Source organism: Maniola jurtina, chromosome 16, assembly GCF_905333055.1.
Source record: "Maniola jurtina chromosome 16, ilManJurt1.1, whole genome shotgun sequence".
Classification (NCBI taxonomy): domain Eukaryota; kingdom Metazoa; phylum Arthropoda; class Insecta; order Lepidoptera; family Nymphalidae; genus Maniola; species Maniola jurtina.
Genome location: NC_060044.1, coordinates 9,559,839 through 9,580,706, shown reverse-complemented (window position 1 = coordinate 9,580,706; position 20,868 = coordinate 9,559,839). Strand labels below are relative to the sequence as shown.

The following is a 20,868-nucleotide window of genomic DNA, read 5'->3' as shown; positions in this document are numbered from 1 at the left end:
ATTAACAGGGCTCTCTCCGTCACTTACTCCATACAATCGTAGTCCCAATTTCATTTAAATATTAAGCAACCAAACTCCATGAAATTTTGCAGACATATTCTAGAAACTAATATCTGTGCCTGTGGTGTTTTACATTTTTCTAAAAATATGCAGTTTTAAAATTACAGGGGCTCAAAGATTTGTATGTGAATTTTTAAAATCGCGTAACTTTGAAACCGAATATTTTAACGGAAATCTGGAAAACCATAGACATAAGATATTAGTTCCCCGAACGTTTCTACAAGATTCCATTGAGTATGATTGGTTAGTATTTAAATGAGAGACGAACTACGTTTGTATGGACCAAGTGACGGAGAGACCCCTCGTAATGGTTTGGGTTATGACCTTCCGCAATGAGAACTACCTAAAAATAAACTGCTGACTTTGATGCATACCGCATACCTACGTACCGGTACCTATCTATTGCGTAGATCGGTTTCATATTATAAATAGCTATACATTTGCATTATTTCAAAGACAAAAAGTGGGGTTTCAATTCGACTTTAGGCTATACCTAACAAAGAAACTAGTAATAAGAAAATGATTTCCGTATGTATAGGACACACATAGGTCACGTAACAAAAACAACCGTAAGTACGTACCTACCTATAGAACTAAATATGCATATCTATTCCTGTTATGATTTCTTGCTCTATTAGCTTTTTGTCTTGTCCAACTATTGTTACTATGGGTTTTTTCGGTTACGATAATAGAATTAATAAAAAGAGCAAATCTTACATAATATACCTACACAATAATATAATTCATTACCTATTTATAAATATTCATTATATTACCAATAATTATTATTGGTAATAACACATTGGGACTTATCAGCAAAACAAAAGACAAAGATAAGTGTCAATTAAAATAACACCCCAAGTGTTGTTGTGGTTGAGGTTACAGTAATCAGTTCAGCCGTTTCGAAGATTAGCCCGTTCAAACAGACAGACGGACAGACAGAGTTATGGTATTTATAACTAACCATATATATATATTAAATAACCATATGAGCTTAATATGTGGTAGTTATTTCGAAATTACAGACAGACACTCCAATTTTATTTATTAGTATAGATGAATGAATAGGTACTACGATTTGTTTTGGACCTCGACTTCCGATTTTTATTAACACCTACTCATGTGACATAACTCTTGACAAATCGCGTGTACCTACTAGGTATATCCCTATCTATAGGGTTTCCAACTAATTTAACTTTTTCAGGACAAGTCCTAGCCTAGCGTATGATTTTTTTGGTTTCCGGTTTTGGTTTGAGGTAACAAAAGGTAAAATAGGGTCCCTTCGTTGTCCGTCTGTCTGTCTATATGTCTTTTTCCTTTTTCTTAGGAACGCGCGGTGGCATCAAGTTGATTATTATCAACACCAAATACTTAGTCTACGGTCCCTTGGAGCTATAAAAAAATCAAGCTTTTTAAATCAAAAAATACGGTCAGTTATGCCGCATATTTTAACACCCGCAAATAAATCAAATCCTCGGCACTTACCGTACTTAGAAATTAAAATGCAAACAAGGTCCGATGAGTAGGTACGGTAGGTAACGTAGAGTTTTCAGCTGTACCTCTTGTCGTCAAGTGTGTGCTCGCGTGTTGTCATGGAGTAACAATTGGGAAGAGCGATTGACCAGTCTTGGTTGTTGAATTACGAGCTACTCCATCATTTTTAGCAATTCTTGGCAATTATAGACATCTGCCGTCACTGTTGCGCCGTTCGGTAAGAAGCTAAGATAAGCTATAAGCTGTGATGTAGGTAAAAGTCCGGCACTGGTCCACCAACAGTCACCATTATCTTTGGATTATCTTTTTTCTATCCCACTGATTAGATGCTTTACCCGGGTCCACCCACTGTGACGAACGCTTACGGTTGTCGCTGTCGGCCACTTTTCATCACAAGTAAAAATTCGATTTAGAATTCCCTTGCAACAAAATAATTACATGTAATATTCTAAGCTACGGAACACTCTGTGCACGAGTCTGACGAGTCCCATATAGCCGGGTTTTCAGAAATACATATTTGCAAAAAAAATTATTGCCATGACACAATGTTATAAATCCGAGAGCATGTCTGTTTTTTTTTATTTGATTTTAAGGCCTGAACCAATTTCAGCGTAATTGCTTGTTTTCTGGAGACGGGCCTTTTGACTGACTCCCAATTCGGTGCGTTTTTTTAGGCAAACAAGTGGTCCTCTGATATTATTAAAACTTGTTTCCACGCGGAATACTTCGCGGACAAAATCAAGTAGGCACTTTGTAATTACATTATATTTTTAGATTTGTATAGTTTTGTGTGATTTATTTTGTGCAAATCGTACATTTTGGCTAATTTCAATTTTCAAAACGTCCTGGTACTGTCCAAATTTCCACGTCTATAGAGAGAGCAAATCTTATTATAATTATTGTTTTAACGGGTAATTTATTGAATTAGTAGGTACCTTATATTAATTAATGTTGACAAGTTCATTTTAATATCAAATCAACCGATACATACCGGTCTATTTGATATAATATGAAATGAATAATGCACAGTACCTATATACATATTATATCTATAAATAAAATTAATGGATACCTACTTGAAGCTTGTCCGTCAAAAAGTTATGTTACTGAAATGCACAATAATAAGAACTTACAATAAAAATAATTAAATAAGTACTTAATTGGAACATAATATAACTTTCGATGCTAGGTCAAAAAAGTTTGTTTTTAGCCGGGCTAGAATTTACAGTTATTAGGTTATTGAAGAATTTACAGTTATTAGGTGTTTGAATTATGTAGGCAGGTTGTACCTAAATATGTAGTTAAATTGTAAGGAATAGGAACCTTGGAAAACGTGTCTTTGTACTCCGAATATTATTTATGCTATCTATCAAAGTAAGTGAGCAGCCAATCTACAAAACTGAACCCAAACGAACTTGCAAATTGCAATCTATGTTGAATTACAAGTTTATTTAGGAATTTAAGAAAATACTATTAGCTAGTCTATTAACTGAAGAGAATAGTAGGTATAATATCATTATCAATGGTAAAGCATACTTTACCCACAGTTTTACGATATACTACAAGTATATATCGTCACAAAAAATACTATACCATTTATATTTTAATGAAGGCATTAAAACCGGATTTTAATTACCAAAAGCATAATACAGTTATGTACATATTCAAAGAATAAAAATAGTAATAATAGTAAGTATAAAATAGTGCCTAAACGTGCCCAAACTGTCCATATGGTATGTCGCTGAAGGACCTTCGTAGGTATAATTTTGTACTGCTTTTTAATTTTAATTCTTATAGGTACGTAAGAGGATACGTTCGGGTTTCCCCTGAATTGCCTAGTATCGACGGGAGTCTAGCTATAATTTCCACTGTCCGGTCTGGGTTTTATAAACTATCCGGTTTTTTGTTTTCAAAACCGTGAACATTAAGACCCACACGCTGCGCTGTGCAACGCGATGCGACGCGGCAGTGCCTTGCTCCATACAAACACAAACTCATCACACTTCACTCTAATTCTCGTATTATAAAGGCGAAAGTTTGTGTGTATGTAAGTGTGTATGTGTCTATGTTTGTTACTCTTTCACGCAAAAGCTATTAGACGGTTTTGGCTGAAATTTAGAATGGAAGTAGATTATACCATGGATTAACACATAGGCTACTTTTTACGGCGTTCCCACGGGATTTTTAGAAGCCTAGTCGAAACTTTTAGAAACGAACTCGCAGGCACCAGCTAATACAAACTGTATTTGCCTCGCTCAAATGCGCTTTGCTCTATACAAAGTACAAACTCATATAAACTACATTTTCCACGCCCCATCGCGCCACGTCGCGTCGTGCAGCGCAACGTAAGTGCGTTTGGACCTTTATAGATATACCTATCACATGATTTTTTCTTTTTTAAAGTTTCGAAATCAAAGGATTTAGCTCAGATGGAATTTTCGAAAATCCTGTTTAAGTAGTTTTTAAAAATGAGCCTCGATAGCTCAACGGTTGAGGAGCGGACTGAATTCCGAAAGGTCGGCGGTTCAAATCCCACCCGTTGCACTATTGTCGTACCCACTCCTGGCACAAGCTTTACGCTTAATTGGAGGGGAAAGGGGAGTATTAGTCATGATTAGCATGGCTAGTATTCTTTTTTAAAAAAAAAAAAAAAAAAAAAAAAAAAAAAAAAAAAAAAAAAAAAAAAAAAAAAAAAAAAAAAAAAAAAAAAAAGACTCAGGGTAAACAACATTATAAAATTTTGAGTTTAAAAACTTTTTATAAAATTTTCACACACCTCGTTGTGACAACGGATATCAATCGATTGCAAGTCAGTAACTGGATGGGCGAACGTCTTTGAAGGTTTGGTTCCGAATTGGGTCTTTTCTGTGCCTTGACCTCAGAGAGCACGTTAGATGAGTCTTCGATCCCGATTATAACTGTAAAAGTTAAGAATCTAAATCTCGTTCTCTTAGTCGAGTCGTATGCAAAAGGATCTGGGAACCCGCCGCATTATTATCCAAAGAAAATTCCTGCGATTATGTGATTAGGAGGGGTCTCTCCGTCGCTCGCTCCATACAAACGTAGTTTCAATTTCATTTGAATATTAAGCAACCAAAGTCCATGAAATGCAGACATATTCTAGAAACTAATATATATGCCTGTGGTTTCTAGATTTCTGTTAAAATATTCGGTTTCAAAGTTACGCGGTCTTAAAAATTCACATACAAATCTTTGAGCCCCTGTAATTTTAAAACTTCATATTTTTAGAAAAATCTTAAACACCACAGGCACTGATATTAGTTTCTAGAATATGTCTGCAAACTTTTATGGACTGGTTGCTTGATATTCAAATGAAATCGGAACTACTATTGTATGGAATAAGTGACGGAGAGAGCCCTGGGCCCCAAGTCTGCTATTTTACATGATTTGTCATTGAACTACAATGCAATTTTAATTCAATTACCATTGGTTCACAATTTCGTAGTCTACTAAATTCACAATGGTCGACCGATGGTCTTGTAATTGGATTGTAGTTGCATTGTAGTTGGTATTGCCATTTGCTCAAAAAGCGTTTGCCGAAATGAGTCCAGAAAAAATAATACATATTAAAAACGTTTATTTAAGCTAGATTCGATTATAAATGTTATCTATTTGTGTTTTAAAGATTAAGCCTTAAGTAAAATTATCATAATAAGCCAAAAAGATAAATTTTAAGTGCGATCTAAAAAATAAAATGTCAAAAATAATTATATTTCATCTGTAATTGTCGAATTGACATTAAATGTCAATGTCATTTGATAGTTCTGCAATTCATAGAGATAGTATATAAACAACTTTATTTCGTCGCTTTGGTGGTGAAGAGAGTCAAGCCACAACTTGGTTCAAAATGAGATAAGTATTCTATTATAATTAAAACAATATGATTTTTACGGTGGTGAATAGAGCTAACTGCCTGTAGTTTAGTTACAAAAAATAATCAAAAAGGTGAAAAGATGTTAATAGAACTACTATACATTACTTTTTTTATAAAAAAGAATACAATCCGCATAGATTAGTTAACTTCTTGAAATAGTTCAGTGGTTGTAATCAGTAGTGAACAAAGTCAAGCCGCATAAATCATTAGTTTTTGAACGAACTCTGCATTTAAAGCGCCATTATGTATGGCTTGACATCTGTCATGATCTGTCAAAAATGCCTTATTTCGCGCGTCGGCGTTCCTTGTAATAAGCATTATGTGCTATGAGTTTGCGATTTTACTGTTTTATGTTGTCTATTTTGCTTGTTAAGTTTCTTGGATTTGTATTAAATCTATTGAACAAAAGACGAGACGGCAAAATGTCCAACTATAATAATTATCGCTCAAAGTTAATATTGAACATGGTAAACAATTCCAAGAACTCGAGTGATCGTGATCAAGTATGTAATCAAGACGGCAAGCATGACTTAAATTTGTGCCTGCAGCTCGATCAGTACCAAGAACATTACATTGAAACCCCTGTCTACATGGATCTGGATGTAATCACAACTGGTGAGATACGTAGACCTTTACGTAATTAGAACTTATAATTGTTATTATGCCTTTCTTTTAGTAGCTACTTACATCCTTTTTTTTTTTCAAAACATACCATTCTCTAAAATCAGAATCTCAGTTTTATAATTTCGAGGTAAACCACAAATAATTCAAGAATAATATTTTCACTGCGTCCACCTTGTTCCTGCTAGTATCTTCATGCCATCAAATAAATAAATATATATGTAGTTACATACTTAGTTCAGTTTTAAATTTAAACAGGTAACTGATTGTTTTTCTGTTTTTAGTAAGCGAAGCAGCTTCTTATGAATGTCCTGATACAAAGAAGTCAAGTGACCATGTTCAAGTATGTGATCAAGAAGCCACACATGACTCTTTGTGCCTGAAACTTAGTCAGTGCCAAGAACTTGACGGTGAAACCCCTGTCATGGATCTGAATGTAATTACTACTGGTGAGATTATTACTCTCTTTGAGTGATTATTAAGTTATTATTATTTAAGTATAATAAATAAATTTTGGAAATACTGGTGTGGTTCCAGCTTATTTTAGACCACCCCAAATCTTCTTGTGAGTATTATTTAAGGTGACTAAGGGAATAAAGATTTCTTATGTAGTGTCCTTGTGGGCAAAAAGATAGCTACTTATCTCCACTTGACATGCCATTCCATCCTAATAATTTAATGCTTATTGCATTGCTATAACTTCATTCTTAAACATTGAGCTAGTTGTTGTACCAATGACAAGGGATTACAGTCATGAGTTTATATAATATGCATGTATGTTATTCCGTTAATAAATACTTCATTAATAATTTTATTTTTTGTTTTGTTCTAGCTGCACAGCAGATTGATGTAGATTCAGTTGATCCAGAAACAAAAAGCTCAAACAGACGTAATAATACTCCAGCTTACTCTTTTGTAGATGCTGAACAAGTATTATCAGATTCTGACCCTTTCGCTCAATCAGATTGTTCAGAAAATGATCCATGTTATATACCAGAATCAGAAACTTCACATTACAGTGATAGTGAACCTGAAATAGTACAAAGAGAACAAGAGAATTTAAGAAATAGTAGCCAAGATCTTCAAGAGGTTGAAAATAGTAATAGTGAAACAGTGGAAAACATAAACAGCCAAGAAAATAATACCCTGACACGAAAAAGGAAATGTGAACCTCAAACATGGAAGAGAAACAGAAATAAAATACTGAGACTTGAAGGTAAAGAACATACTTCTCAGTCAGGTAAAAAAGTGAGAGCAAAAGCAGTTAAAGAAGTACTCTGTAAGTGCCATTATAAATGCAATGATACATTTACTTTGAATGATAGACAGAAAATATTTGCAGACTTTTTGACTTTAAAAGAAGATAGAGCCAAATGGGCTTTTATAAACAGCTCAGTTCGTAAAGAGCTACCAAAAAGAAGATACAAGTCAAAAGACTCTAGTTCAATGGCAGTTGATGTTCCCGATAAGAGAAATTATACTCATGTTTACTTTTTGACATTAAATAACAAAGCTCATCAAGTATGCAAGATGTTTTTTCTTGGTACTTTAGACATATCAGCTAAAAAAGTTGAAACTGCTCTCAAAAAGAAAATGGATAGTGGTGTTACTGAGCATGACAAACGTGGATTGAACCCTGCACCAAATAAAATTTCTGAAGAACGTAAGGATATAATCCGTGATCACATCAAGTCCTTACCTGTAGTAGACTCTCACTACTGCCGAAGTTCTTCTATGCGAAAATATCTACCATCTGGCCTGACTGAAAATCGCTTGTATCAAGACTACATCAAGTATTGTGAAGAGAACGGAGCATTACCTGTATCATCTTATTATTATAAACATATTTTTACTACTGAGTTCAATTATGGCTTTCATAGGCCAAAAAAAGACCAATGTGATTACTGCGCCCAATTTAAAAACAAATCACCAGAAGAGAAACTCCAGGAACAAAGTAACTATGACTTACATTTAATCAGAAAAACAGAAGCTAGAGAACAAAAAAGAGAAGACAAGGCAAGAGCTAAGACTGATCCAACGTTTCGTGCTTACACTATGGATTTAGAAAAAATTTTACTTACCCCGCAATTAGAGATTGGTCAACTGTATTATAAGAGAAAATTGAAAACTTATAACTTTACCATATATGATCTTGCTAAAGGCACTGCAATTAACTACATGTGGCATGAAACCAACGGTACAAAAGGAGCATCTGAGATAGCCACATGTATTTGGAATCTTCTTTCTGAACTACCACCAGAGGTGACAGAAGTAACATTTTACTCTGATACTGCTTCAGGACAAAACAGAAACCATATCATTTCTGCCATGTTCATTAGAGCACTTTGTTCATTTCCAAATCTGAAGATTATAAACCAAAAGTTCATGGAATCTGGACATTCCGAAATGGAATGTGACAGTGTTCACTCTGCCATTGAATCAAGGGGTAGAAAGATTAACATTTTTGTCCCAGATGGATGGTATACTGTAGCAAGAATGGCGAAGACCACTCGACCTTCATACGTCGTAAAGGAGATGGAATTTAGTCAATTTCTTGATTTTAAGTCATACAGCCAAAAATTAATAACAAATAAAAATAAAGGAGATAATGGAATCATGAAATGGCTTCTTGTTAAATGGCTGCAATATAGACGTGAAGAGCCCATGCATATTTATTACAAAACTCAGTTAAGCCAAATTGAATTTGAACGACTATTTATTCGCCTCAAATCAACTCGAAATAATGAAGAAATACTAGCCTCTGAAGTAGCTAATCTGTATACGTGTGGCTTAAAAATAGATGCCAAAAAACTAAAAGACTTACAAGATCTTTGTAAAAAAGGTACAATCCCTACCTCTTACCACGAATATTACATGAACCTTATTGCTTCAGGTGATGATATTGATGTTACAGAAGATGATTGAATTTCTTTATTGCAGATTTTTAACAATAGTGTATTATTTCTGATACAAAAATATTTAAAAAATAAAGCTATTAATCTTTTTTTATGTCTACCAATTACTACCAACCAACCCTGAACCTATCAACTATTTGTATATATAAATAGATCTATGACACTTGTATCTTTTTACCTCCCTGTTAGTAGATTATTTTCAAAATATCTAAATGGTGAAAAGAGCCAAGTGCAAAATAACAATTAACAGAAAAACTAGTTTAATAACAAAAACGATTTATGTACTGAAAATACAAGAATCATGTTAAGCAAAACCGATGCCATTCTTATTAAAATCTAACTTACGGTTTGGAAGATATGGACTAATTATTATTTTTTGTTAAACCTTGCCACTTAATTGCTCATTATTTTGGAACTTGTTATGTGTGGGTTGACTCTCTTCACTACCAAAGCGACGATTTTAGTATTTTGATTTTTGATTTTTGAGGCGACTTGCGAATACCTACCTAGGTAGACAGAATATTTAAATCTGTGAAGTGTGAATATTATAAGGGACTGCGAAAATGGTAGTAGGGGAGCAGATTTCGTCGCTGCTAGACTATTTGGAGAGCCATTCCTGTCACTGCAACCGCACCAGTGACGGGGCAAAGCCTGGCTAAGCGGCGTTCGCAGGCCAGGCTTGAGCAGATATCGAGGCCAAAATGCAGACGCATTTTGGCTCAAGCCCAGGCGATGGAGAACTTGGCTGCAGCAATTGTCAGACTGGGGACTGCAACAAACCAAGCTGCTGCTAGGCTGGCTGCAGCAATTGAAAAGTTTGCTGCTGTATTTAGCAGGACAGCAGGAGGAGCAGGAGATGCAACGAGTGTTGCATTCCCCTCGAAAAAGGTTGCCTTTTTATTCATTTAATATTTAAAAACATTTAGTCATTATATTATCCATACTAATATTATAAATGCGAAAGTGTGTCTGTCTGTCTGTCTGCTACGTTATCACGGCCCAACCGCAGAACCGATTGTGATGAAATTTGGTACAGACATGGGCTACATCCCGGGGAAGGACATCGGCTACTTTTTATCCCGAAAAATCAAAGAGTTCCTGCGGGATTTTAAAAAACCGAAATCCACGCGGGCGAAGCCGTGGGCATCCTCTAGTATTGAATAAACAGTAGTTTATTGTTTTCAGAAATGTCCCACAAAACAGCTATCAGAATCAGAATCTGATGACTACATTCAAGGTACAATTTAGTGTCTGTTCAAAGAAATTAAATGGAAAATACTCTGGTAATGGTGTCAGATCAGCAAATTATTATGAATCACTATGCTTGGAGTTTCCAATATTAATCTAATCAAATATTGAATAGAAACAGACATTACATTGTGGAATTCCATGATATTTAAAGAAAAATTAATATTCCTATGTTTCGCTATAATCGCTAAACAGTTATGCGGATTATAGGAAAGAAATATTATTTTTTCTTTAAAAATCTAATCAAAGTCTAGTCAAAATTCAAAATCATTTATTTCAATTATTTATTATTAATTTCATGCATTTCTCCACAGCCTGTTGATGAGAGCCTGCTGCAGCACTCTACCTTCAAGCAGACCTTGGTTAACTCGATGGCTTTGTGAATGCTGTCCATCAATAGCACTTTCCAACTCTCGGCCCTTGAATTGTGTTCATCCTAAAATATACAATAATGTTGTTTAATTCATAATAATATTACTCTTATATATTAAGGATATTTTAATCTTTTTATGTTAAATGAATAAACATATTTGTGGAAATTTGTTGTTTTTTTTTTTAAGAATAAACAAAAATTAAATCACATACCTGTTGCAGATGAAGAGCTTCCACAGGCATGAGTGGAGGCACGTGCGTTGGTCTTGTTTGCAATACTGTGCAAAATATAACATGCATTCACAATCTTGCCTGTGGTGATTGGACTGTAATGCAAAGCATCTTCTTCTCTCTGGGCTGGTTTCCGCACTTAAACGTTTCCGTCTGTTGTGCGTGCAAAGCATGTGCTCGGAGCAAACATCTGAAAAAAAAAATTGTAAATAAAACACCTATCAATCAAACTATAATATTTGCTATAGTTTATTTGTCTAGGACACCCTTTTTTTAGGGTTCCGTACCTCAAAAGGAAAAACAGAACCCTTATAGTATCACTTTGTGTCTGTCTGTCCGTCCATCCGTCGTGTCTGTCAAGAAACCTAAAGGTTATACCTATAAGTAGGTAAAACCTATACTTCCTGTTGACCTAGAATCATGAAATTGGGCAGGAAGGTAGGTCTTATAGCACAAATACAGGAATAAATCTGAAAACCGCGAATTTGTGGTTACATCATTTAAAAAAAAATGAAAACCTGTTTCAATTTTCAAAGTAAGATAACTATACCAAGTGGTGTATCATATAAAAGGGCTTTACTGTGCATTCTAAAACAGATTTTTATAGTTTTTGATTTATCATGCAAAATGTTGGAAAAATACCCAAGGAACCCTCAGTGCGCGAGTCTTACTCACACTTGGCCGGTTTTTTCATATACTGTCTCAAACAGGATTTTATTTAATAAAACTATACAGCGTTCAACTCTATTGAGTGCAGTCTATTGAGTGCATTAAATAAAAATTGTGCTATGGTGTTCCCTCTATGGTGTTGAGGATTGGGGTGATCTTTGTTTTCTTCAGAGGATAGCCACTGTCACCTGAAAATCCAACCAACATTAGGAAACCTACAACAGTTAGGAAAAGTTGAATTTCTCACTTAGCTTTCATGGCATTCCGGTCATGCTGGATGGGCCATTTAACATATTTGTTAAATTTGGCATTGAGTGTCTCTGTAACTTGCCTCACAGCTCTTGACACAGTCTTCTGTGGAGGGCACTCTGCCCAACTAATGTCTGGTATGAGATGGTGTATAAAATGCTAAGGCTATCAGAATCTGCAACAGTAATACATTACATTCATACCTACCAACTTCATGTATTCTTAGATTATAGCCATGCCTTTAGAGATAAGCAATGATAATTTGAAGTTGTTTTCTAACCTTCGTCTCCGCAAATATTCCATCATTCCGTTGTGGTCTCGGAATAAGTGGAGTGAGCTGCTCCACTAGCTCCTTTACAGTTTCCTTCCCAAGGCGAAACATTTTTACAAAGGATATATCCTGAAAGGGGTCTATATTGCTCCTTAGCAAGCGAGTATCAATATCAACTCCTGAGTATCAACCGCGTTGGCCAATTCCAAAATATTCCATCTTATTCTAGACATTATGCCTAGGTGTTCACCTTACAACGTAGAAAGATAACAACTAAATACCCAAACTATTGCTAAACATGATGTTAAACCCGTAAAACCAAACAAACACTGGCTTAAAAGCAATGACAGCACAATGGCGCATCAATGATAGTTCACTGGCGATTCAATGATCATTGCAGCTGTCAAACTATTAGCAGACTACGCATACATTCGATCATTGGCTTGTCATTTCGGCTCTGTGCCTACGGCCTGACCCATAGAGATTACCTCTCCTATTTACGGTCACGAAGTAGGTGTGTGCCCTCTACCTATCCCTTTCCCTCAACTAAACGCCTATCATGTTGTCCCTATCCCACGCTGCATCAGACGGCTAGGGGCGCGGCGGCCCGAGATCCGCCATCTTACTTCAGTACGCTTTTATTTACGCGAGCGAGTGGTGTGTGTGAAATATAAGTGAAGGAAGAATTGAAATATTCCATAAAAAACGTTGTGTAACGTTCGTAGATCATCAATTTTGTTTATGGAGAATAAATTAAGGTGAGTGTTCTTCTGTTGGTTTCAGATTCCGTTTCTTGAGGCCAGAGGAGATTACTGCTAAACTAAAGTTTAGTTTTTAGCGTATTTAAAGTACCTACGACTCCGATCTCGGGTCAAGCCCAGACGGACACAGTTAAACAGCTAACTGACACCAATTCTGGCCCGACCGGGCCCAGAGTTCGGGCCGACCGGGCCCCGAGGTTGGGCCGACCGGGCCCGAAATTTGGTCCGACCGGGCCCGAATTTCGGGCCGACCGGGTCCGAAATTTGATCCGACCGGGCCCAGAAGTTGACCCGTCCGGGCCCGGAACCTGGGCCGACCGGGCCCAAGACTTAGTAATTTAAACCGGAGGGTCCGGGTTTCGACCCGACCCGGAACCGATCGATCCGTGTCCGGGTCAGACTACGGTTAGAGTCGAGTCAATTCTTGGCTTTGAATACGAGACCGGGCCCAGGGTCTGCGTCAAACTACTCTTCTGGTTTGGGGGTCCAACCCAAGATCTATCCTGATCGTGTTCGAGTAAAATTATTTGGTACTACAAGGTTCCCAAATCGGGCCGGACGGACGCTTTATTTTACAAACAATGGTGTCACGTGAACTGAACACTATCTTTTCTCTTGATTCGGCAGATGGCGACATCCCAAGGTTTCGTCACGCTCGGGGAACTCTTCAGCAGACAATGTGAAGAAGAGGATGAGGAGTTATTCGCTAGAATTAAATTGATCATAAAAGAAAGCCTCCCAGATGGATGGAAAGACTGGAAGGTTATAGATTGGTCCAAAGAAGAACTTTTGGGTAGAAGAACAGACCACAAAATATTAAATAAATTACGGTTTGCGATCCCGTCAGTAGAGTTAGTAAAGGCTTTCTACCCAGCGGCGAGGACAATCGGGGAAAAGCTGTACAAGGCCATGAAGGTGAAACTGTTAGACTGGGATATTTGCAGAGCTTTAATAACCAACCCAAACCACGTGGCGGCTAAACTGCGTGGCTCGGCGGCGCAGGCTGAGATATTTTACAGGGCAGTCGAGCCCATAAGAGCGTCAGTTTTCTCCAGGGAGCACATTTCGGATGTTCTAACCACGGATGTAGAATCCCACCAAAATAGGGTAGGGAGCTTTTCTAGGTCTAACTCCTGTAACCGAACGAAGCCCGTACAGGATAAATCCAAGAAACGGAGGCGGTCTAGGCGATTGTCATCGTCATCAGAAGAAAGCCTAGGCCAGTCAAGGTCAAAGAGGAACCGGTCCAACTCGTCATCACCAGAAAGAGACTCATCTAAACGTGAAAGCTACTCCCCATCATCTTCGGATTTGCCTAAAGAGAGTCCGATTGAAGCAAGATTGGACAGGATGGAGGAAATGATGTTTAATTTTTTAAATATGGTGAATACGAATAAGGATAACGAGAGGGTAGAGAACTGGCGAGCGCCTAGCCCGGAGTTGGGTTTACCTGGTAAGGTGGCTAGCCGAGAAGTAAATGACAGTTGGGACATTTTTTCGCCAGCCACAAAGGAAAGTGAACCAGCGGTCCCCAGAGCCGTTCCAATCTTGGAGCAGCAGGGTCTAAAATGTCAAAGGTTCGGGGAGCCGACATGGAACAAAATCCGTTATGCGGAGTCTCAAAAGAAGCTCCAGGCGTCGCCGGTGTTCCACTGCCTACGAGTGAATGCATCTCTGTATCAGCATTCAAACCCGAGTCCTCTTAAAGATTTATTAGGAAAGTGTGATTCGGCTTTCGGCACAGTAACACATGGCCTATTAACACAGCGCCTAAGGCTCCAAGAGTGTCTGAAAAAAGTAGCAGAGCAGCATCCAGAGGCAACGGGAAGCCTGATGAGGATATTGGCGGCAGATAGTGAACTCCGTACTATATCCGATGATTTGCTCCAGTATACTTGCGGCAAACGGGCGGAAATCATTGAATCTCGACGAAAATTATATGAACCAAAAAGCAACTATTACCGATCAGTCCTTAGTGAAATCCCACCATCGGAGACTCATCTGTGGGATGAAGAAAAACTTCAACAGGCAATTAAAACGCATGGTATTTCTAAAATTGCTCCGCCTAATCGTCGGCTTTTCTCAAATCAAAGTAGTATAAAGGAAAATATAGCAAAACAACCTAGGGATTTGAACAACCCGAGGAAGTCTTTTCAAGTGAATAGGAAATTCAAGAAACCAGAACTTAAAGATCGATCTCAGAAACATCAAGCACCAAAGGACCAGAAACGCCGTAGTTTTAAGGAAAGGAGCGGGAGGGAGAGACGGCGGTATATTTGACGGCAACGGTTTTCGAGCGGGACAACTGGCCGACCACATTTCAGCTTGGAAAAAATTAGGTGCTCCAAAATCGATCCTAAGCATTATAAAAGGTTACTTAATTCCTTTCTCCAAGAAACCACCAATAACATATTTCACAAAAAACTTACTAAAGAAGTTCCAGACGCCGGTATCTTCACAAATGAAGAAAGAAATTATGAAAATGATCCGTCAAAAGACGATAAAAAGGATACATTGCAAGTCAGGCTTTCTTTCAAAGATGTTCTTAACACCAAAGTCAGGAGGAAAGTGGAGAACAGTGTTCAACCTAAAAAGATTAAACAACTACGTTGGTATACAAAAATTCCGTTTAATAAATCATCGCAAGCTGCAGTTTTTCCTACAGCGGGGAGACTATATGACAAAAATAGATCTAACTCAAGCATATTACCATGTTCCAATATCAAAAAGACACTGGCGTTACCTGTCATTACACTATCGAAACAGAACCTACGCGCTTACAGCGCTCCCCTTTGGTCTGAGTTCGGCACCTCAAATTTTTGCCAAAATAACAAATTGGATAGCCAAACTCCTAAGAAAACAAAATATACGCCTGGTCGTATACCTAGACGATTTTTTGATTGTGAATCAAAATCCAACGGAATTAAGAAAGGAAGTGATTATAGTCTTAGAGACTCTCAAAACTTTGGGTTTCAAAATAAACGTGGAGAAGTCAGTACTAAGACCAACGAGGGAAATAACCTTTCTAGGAATAAACTGGAATACCGAGGTGAATGTGAAAAGACTACCTTTAGACAAGATACAAACACTAAGGAAGTCGATTCAAAAACTCATGAAAAACGAAAGATGGTGCTGGAGACAGGCGAAATCAGTGCTGGGCAAAATGGAGTTCGCTTCGTTCGTGATTCCACTAGGGCGTCTACACTGTCGGAAAATTCAAAGAGCTGTGAACCGCTTGCCCGAGTCAGCCCCTTCCCTCCGGTTCTCAGTAAAAGCAGAAATTCTCCTAGAGTTGCAATGGTGGATGGAGAACTTAGAACAAGGTTCGAATATTATCGTCAAAGAACCACAGATATATCTGGTAACCGATGCCTCAGACACGGGTTGGGGAGCAGAGTTGGAAGACAAGCTAATATCGGGAAAATGGTCCGTGGCGCAAAAAAAGTGGCACATAAACAGAAAAGAAATGTTCGTTATTTACGAGATATTATCAAATTACCAGACCGCACTACGGAACAAAAGCATTCTAATACAATCCGACAGCAAAACAGTGGTGGCGTACATAAGGAACCAGGGGGGAACAAAATCTCTAACCCTTCTAAAACTAGCAAGCAACATCTTAAACCTGGCGATTCGCAGAAATATAGAAATTCGGATAGAACATATCCCAGGCCGCTACAATGTGATATCAGACCATCTGTCAAGGGGCAGAAGTCTACCAGACTGGCATTTATCCAGTCTGATGCAGGAGAGGATCTTTATGAAATGGGGCATTCCATGTATAGACCTTTTTGCAACACAGGAGTCAGCGGTAGTTGCGAGGTTCGTCACGCGATACCCATGCAATCAGGCGGAATTCGTGAATGCCTTTACAAAGACGTGGGGCTACAAACTGGGCTGGATATTTCCACCGCCACCGTTGATACCCAGGATATTACAACACCTCAACGAGTGTCAGGGGACGTACATTTTAATAGTACCAAGATGGGAGAACGTTTTCTGGCGACCAATCCTCAAGAGGAGAGCCCTCGACAAGCCGTTCACAATACGGAATTTGAGAGAGCATCTCGTAGACTATCGAAACAATCAAGTGCCCCCCAAAATGCAAGATTTATACTTGGAAGCATGGAAAGTACGGGGTGGGCTGATTTAGTGGAAAATTGGTCAGTTGAGGAGAGACAAATCCTAGAAACTTCGTGGCGTAAGTCATCCTTAGGTACTTACTCAGCAGCATGGAAGAGTTGGTGCCAGTGGGCTAAGGATAGAAAGGTCTCAATTAATAACCCTACTCCTACTGTGGTGGCGCAGTATCTTTGTTTCTTATACTGTAAAAAGAATTTGTCCTATAGATCTATATGCGTGCACAAATCAACGATTGCAACGTTCTCAAATCCTTTAAATACAGATAAAATCTCCAGTAATCCTTTAATAAAGCATATTCTGAAAGGGATATTGAACTCAAATCCTCAGACTCATCGAGCAAAAATATGGGACCTCAAAAAATTATTATCTTGGATACAGGTCAATCCGCCTGACCCGTGTAACCTATTTCAGGTTTCGAGGCATTTAGCAGTACTCTTACTGCTAGCATCAGGCAGGAGAGTGCATGACCTGACTCTGCTCAGGATAGATTCGAATTTTTTAATGCAATCAGAAAATGAAGTCATTTTTTGGCCACAATATGGATCCAAAACGGACAAGCCTAAACATATACAATCGGGATGGAAATTATTGAGGAATGAAGTACAGTTATGGGATATAATATATTGGTTAAAGCAATATGTTGAAGTTTCACATCAGAGACGACAGGCCAATGGTCAAATTATTCTATCGTTGTTTGTCACAACACGGGGGAAAGTCGGTCCAGCTTCTCGGTCGGTGATAGCTGGATGGGTACGCACAGCCTTAAGGTCAGCAGGCATAGAAGCGGGGGCAGGCAGTACACGCTCTGCAGTGGCCACTTTTAGATTTAACAATCATATGTCATTGGAGGAAGTACTGAGGAAAGGGAATTGGCAAGGTCCAGATAACTTTTTCAAACATTACTACAGAGAGATTGATAAGTTACCATCCAGTGATGGGATCAATGTGCAAAAAATCACTGATGCTTTTGTGCCTTTATAATACTGATTATATACCCAATTATTTTAGTATAATATTTCTTTCTTTTTAAATTGTTTTTGTTTGTCTTTGGAGACGTTTATGTTAAATGGGTATTCTGTAGCTAGGAGATACGTACACACTTATGGTCAACTGTGTGCCTATTTTAGTTTATGTTTTGAATGTTTAGTTTTGTTGCTATCTTATACTAATAAGACTCATGTCAAGGTATATTAAATTACCTGCTCATAAAGCCTATTGGGGCAAATTGTCAACGTTCAAAATAAATGGTAATGATTATTTTGGTTTGGTTTTTTCTTTGGATGATGTATAGCTTAAAAGTTTTCCTTTTATGCCTATCCAAGGGGCCTATCACAGTACGCTGCTGGGTTAGTTACCTAACATACCGCCGGCAGATTGAAGACACATCTCTATGGGTCAGGCCGTAGGCACAGAGCCGAAATAAACCAATTTTCCCCCCGAAGGGAAGAAAATTGATATTTCGGGTCTTGCCGTAGGCCTGACCCAGGCAATTACTTGCCGGGGGATGGGTACTGAAGTAAGATGGCGGATCTCGGGCCGCCGCGCCCCTAGCCGTCTGATGCAGCGTGGGATAGGGACAACATGATAGGCGTTTAGTTGAGGGAAAGGGATAGGTAGAGGGCACACACCTACTTCGTGACCGTAAATAGGAGAGGTAATCTCTATGGGTCAGGCCTACGGCAAGACCCGAAATATCAATTTTCTTCCCTTCGGGGGGGAAATTGGTTTATTAAGTACGGGACTACCAACTATTTACAATTGCGTCATTGAAGTGTCAGTGGCACGCCATCGGAAAGCAATTGTGACGCCATTGAATTAGTAGACTACCAAAATTGCTAAAAGTAACAATTAAGATGTCATTGATAGACAACTGAAACACAATTGCAATAGTAGACTTGGGGCCCTGGTAATAGAAAGGGGTCAAAGACACTTATCAACATCGATGTATACAAGGAGGAATAGGCTGTAAAGAGAGATTTGCATCGGAATTCCGCCTATCAGCGCTACCCGTGCGAATCCAGGACGGATTGCTAGCTTATCATATTATAGACATAGCCTTTTATTCGTAGTCTTCATCCACGTGTATAATAATTAATAAGATTTTTTAAGAACTACGATTTTGGTCATTTTATCCTGATTTTTTTTCAGTGATGGTAGCACTAGAACCTAGATAATATTATTAGTCGACTAGCTGATCCCCGCGACTTCGTCCGTGTGGATTTACGTTTTTCAAAATCCCGCGGGAACTCTTTGATTTTCCGGGATAAAAAGTAGCCTATGTGTTAATCCAGGGTATAATCTATCTTCATTCCAAATTTCCGCCAAATCCGTCCAGTAGTTTTTGCGTGATTGAGTAACAAACATCCAAACATCCACAATTTCGCATTTATAATATTAGTAGGATAATAATATAGGAAAGTAGTCGTAGTCGACTACTTTGTTTACTCGGTATTATTATATTATTTTGTCAACATTTTACGATCTTATTTTCAATAACAAGGTTACGGGCATGAAACGTACCTAACTATTTTAATGACAAAAAGAACATTCGATAAATATCTATAGTTTTCTGCGAAACCAGATTTTGCAAAAAGGTGAGAGGTGTTCTTAATGAGTCATATTGCAAATCCTTCAACTAAGGTCCTATTTTCATTTAAGTATTTTAAAATTTCTGACCACAAGTAGAAAATTCCAAGTTGTTAATTAAGTAACTAGAACTTACAATTTGGAAAATCCCCAAAGGGATTGCGCTTGTGGCATATTAAAGTCGATTGAATGTTGATTTTTTACCCTTTTTATAGGTCCCTACTTTGCTGAGATTGTGGTTTATTGTGGTAGTTAAATGCTACCCATTTAATTTTATACCCTTTTTAATTTCTCAAGAAATTCAGCTTATGTAGGTATAGTCCGCGACAGGTTGAGATGGCAACCGGGGTGGAGACGCCCCGCACACCCGCACAGCCTCCGCGGTAACCCGCTTCGCGATATCTCACCTGGTGGCAAGTGGTGATGCAGTCTGAGATGGAGTGGGCTAACTTGGACTGGTTATGGTAGTTTTTATTAAATCCATACCCCTTTGGTTTCTACATGACATCGTACCAGGGCGCTAAATCGCTTTGCGGCACGGCTTTGCCACGGCCGAAGCCTTCCACCAGACCAGACCAGAGAAAATTTAGAAATTATAAATTCCATAATTGCCTATGCCGGGAATCGAACCCGGTTCGCCAGGGATTTTGATTTTGGTTAATGGAAAGGGCCCATGACCCTCACAAATAAAAAATACCACGCAGAGATCATGAGACAGTAAGGAGATATAGTAAAGCTTTGTACCTGCCGCTGTGTCGATAAGATCAGACGCCTTTATAGCCTCGTACTGCACAAGGATTAGGCTTATCCCAATTTGTATTCGCTTCAGATGTGGAGATATGGTGACCTCTCAAAAGACGGTCAATGCTACCACGCGTCGTATGTGCACCGACCACCGCTAGACGTGCATTCATAGCTGGGTTAAAGCAGGGCTGTCCCTTGTCACCTAAGTTTTAGTGCCCTATCTCACTAGGTCACTAGTGGTGACGCAATATGGCTACGAACAAAATGAATACAGCTAGCATGACCTGGTTGCGCTACCACTGCACTGGTATCCTTGTGTGATAGTGCGCTTACAGAGAACAAATCAATACCAAATTAATTTGTGTGCTTGCAAATTTGTGTGCGATTGGTTCAGCGGTTGAACCGTGAAAAGCAAATAGGTAGAGACAGACGGATATGCAGTCACACTGTCACATTCACGGCCTAGCCGTTTAACAGGTTTTGACGATATTTGGTACAGAAAAGATTCAGACGAATTGAGAACCTCCTCATTTTTTTGAAGTCGGTTAAAAATAGCTTGCATCCCTGGGGAATGACATAGGTTTCTTTTTATCCCGGAAAATCAAAGAA

The 20,868-nt window shown here is 38.3% G+C and overlaps 2 protein-coding genes and 2 long non-coding RNA genes across 4 annotated transcripts in view; 1 reads left to right on the top strand and 3 right to left on the bottom strand.

Annotated features, from left to right (window-relative positions):
• The window catches only part of LOC123873178 (arylalkylamine N-acetyltransferase 1-like), an 89,430-nt gene that overhangs the window by 65,507 nt on the left and 3,055 nt on the right, over positions 1–20,868 (bottom strand). The gene's annotated exons all lie outside the window — the stretch shown is intronic.
• LOC123873169 lies at positions 5,366–9,076 on the top strand. The gene is made up of 3 exons (XM_045917885.1): positions 5,366–6,064; positions 6,355–6,519; positions 6,903–9,076. The coding sequence occupies exons 1-3, from the start codon at positions 5,776–5,778 to the stop codon at positions 8,993–8,995; spliced, it is 2,547 nt and encodes an 848-aa protein (XP_045773841.1). The 5' UTR covers positions 5,366–5,775; the 3' UTR covers positions 8,996–9,076.
• Positions 10,490–10,941, bottom strand: LOC123873183. The gene is made up of 2 exons (XR_006797624.1): positions 10,819–10,941; positions 10,490–10,669 (listed from the first exon to the last, which is right to left on the bottom strand). It is a non-coding gene; the product is annotated as an uncharacterized LOC123873183 (long non-coding RNA).
• On the bottom strand, positions 11,012–12,468 carry LOC123873184. Its single transcript, XR_006797625.1, has 3 exons — positions 12,035–12,468; positions 11,753–11,929; positions 11,012–11,026 (listed from the first exon to the last, which is right to left on the bottom strand). It is a non-coding gene; the product is annotated as an uncharacterized LOC123873184 (long non-coding RNA).

Excerpts from the sequence above, each read along its gene's own strand:
- LOC123873169 (XM_045917885.1), top strand. The coding sequence starts at position 5,776 with ATGAGTTTGCGATTTTACTGTTTTATGTTGTCTATTTTGCTTGTTAAG. Across the intron at positions 6,065-6,354 it reads TCTGGATGTAATCACAACTG|TAAGCGAAGCAGCTTCTTAT; the intron begins GTGAGATACGTA and ends TTCTGTTTTTAG. Across the intron at positions 6,520-6,902 it reads TCTGAATGTAATTACTACTG|CTGCACAGCAGATTGATGTA; the intron begins GTGAGATTATTA and ends GTTTTGTTCTAG.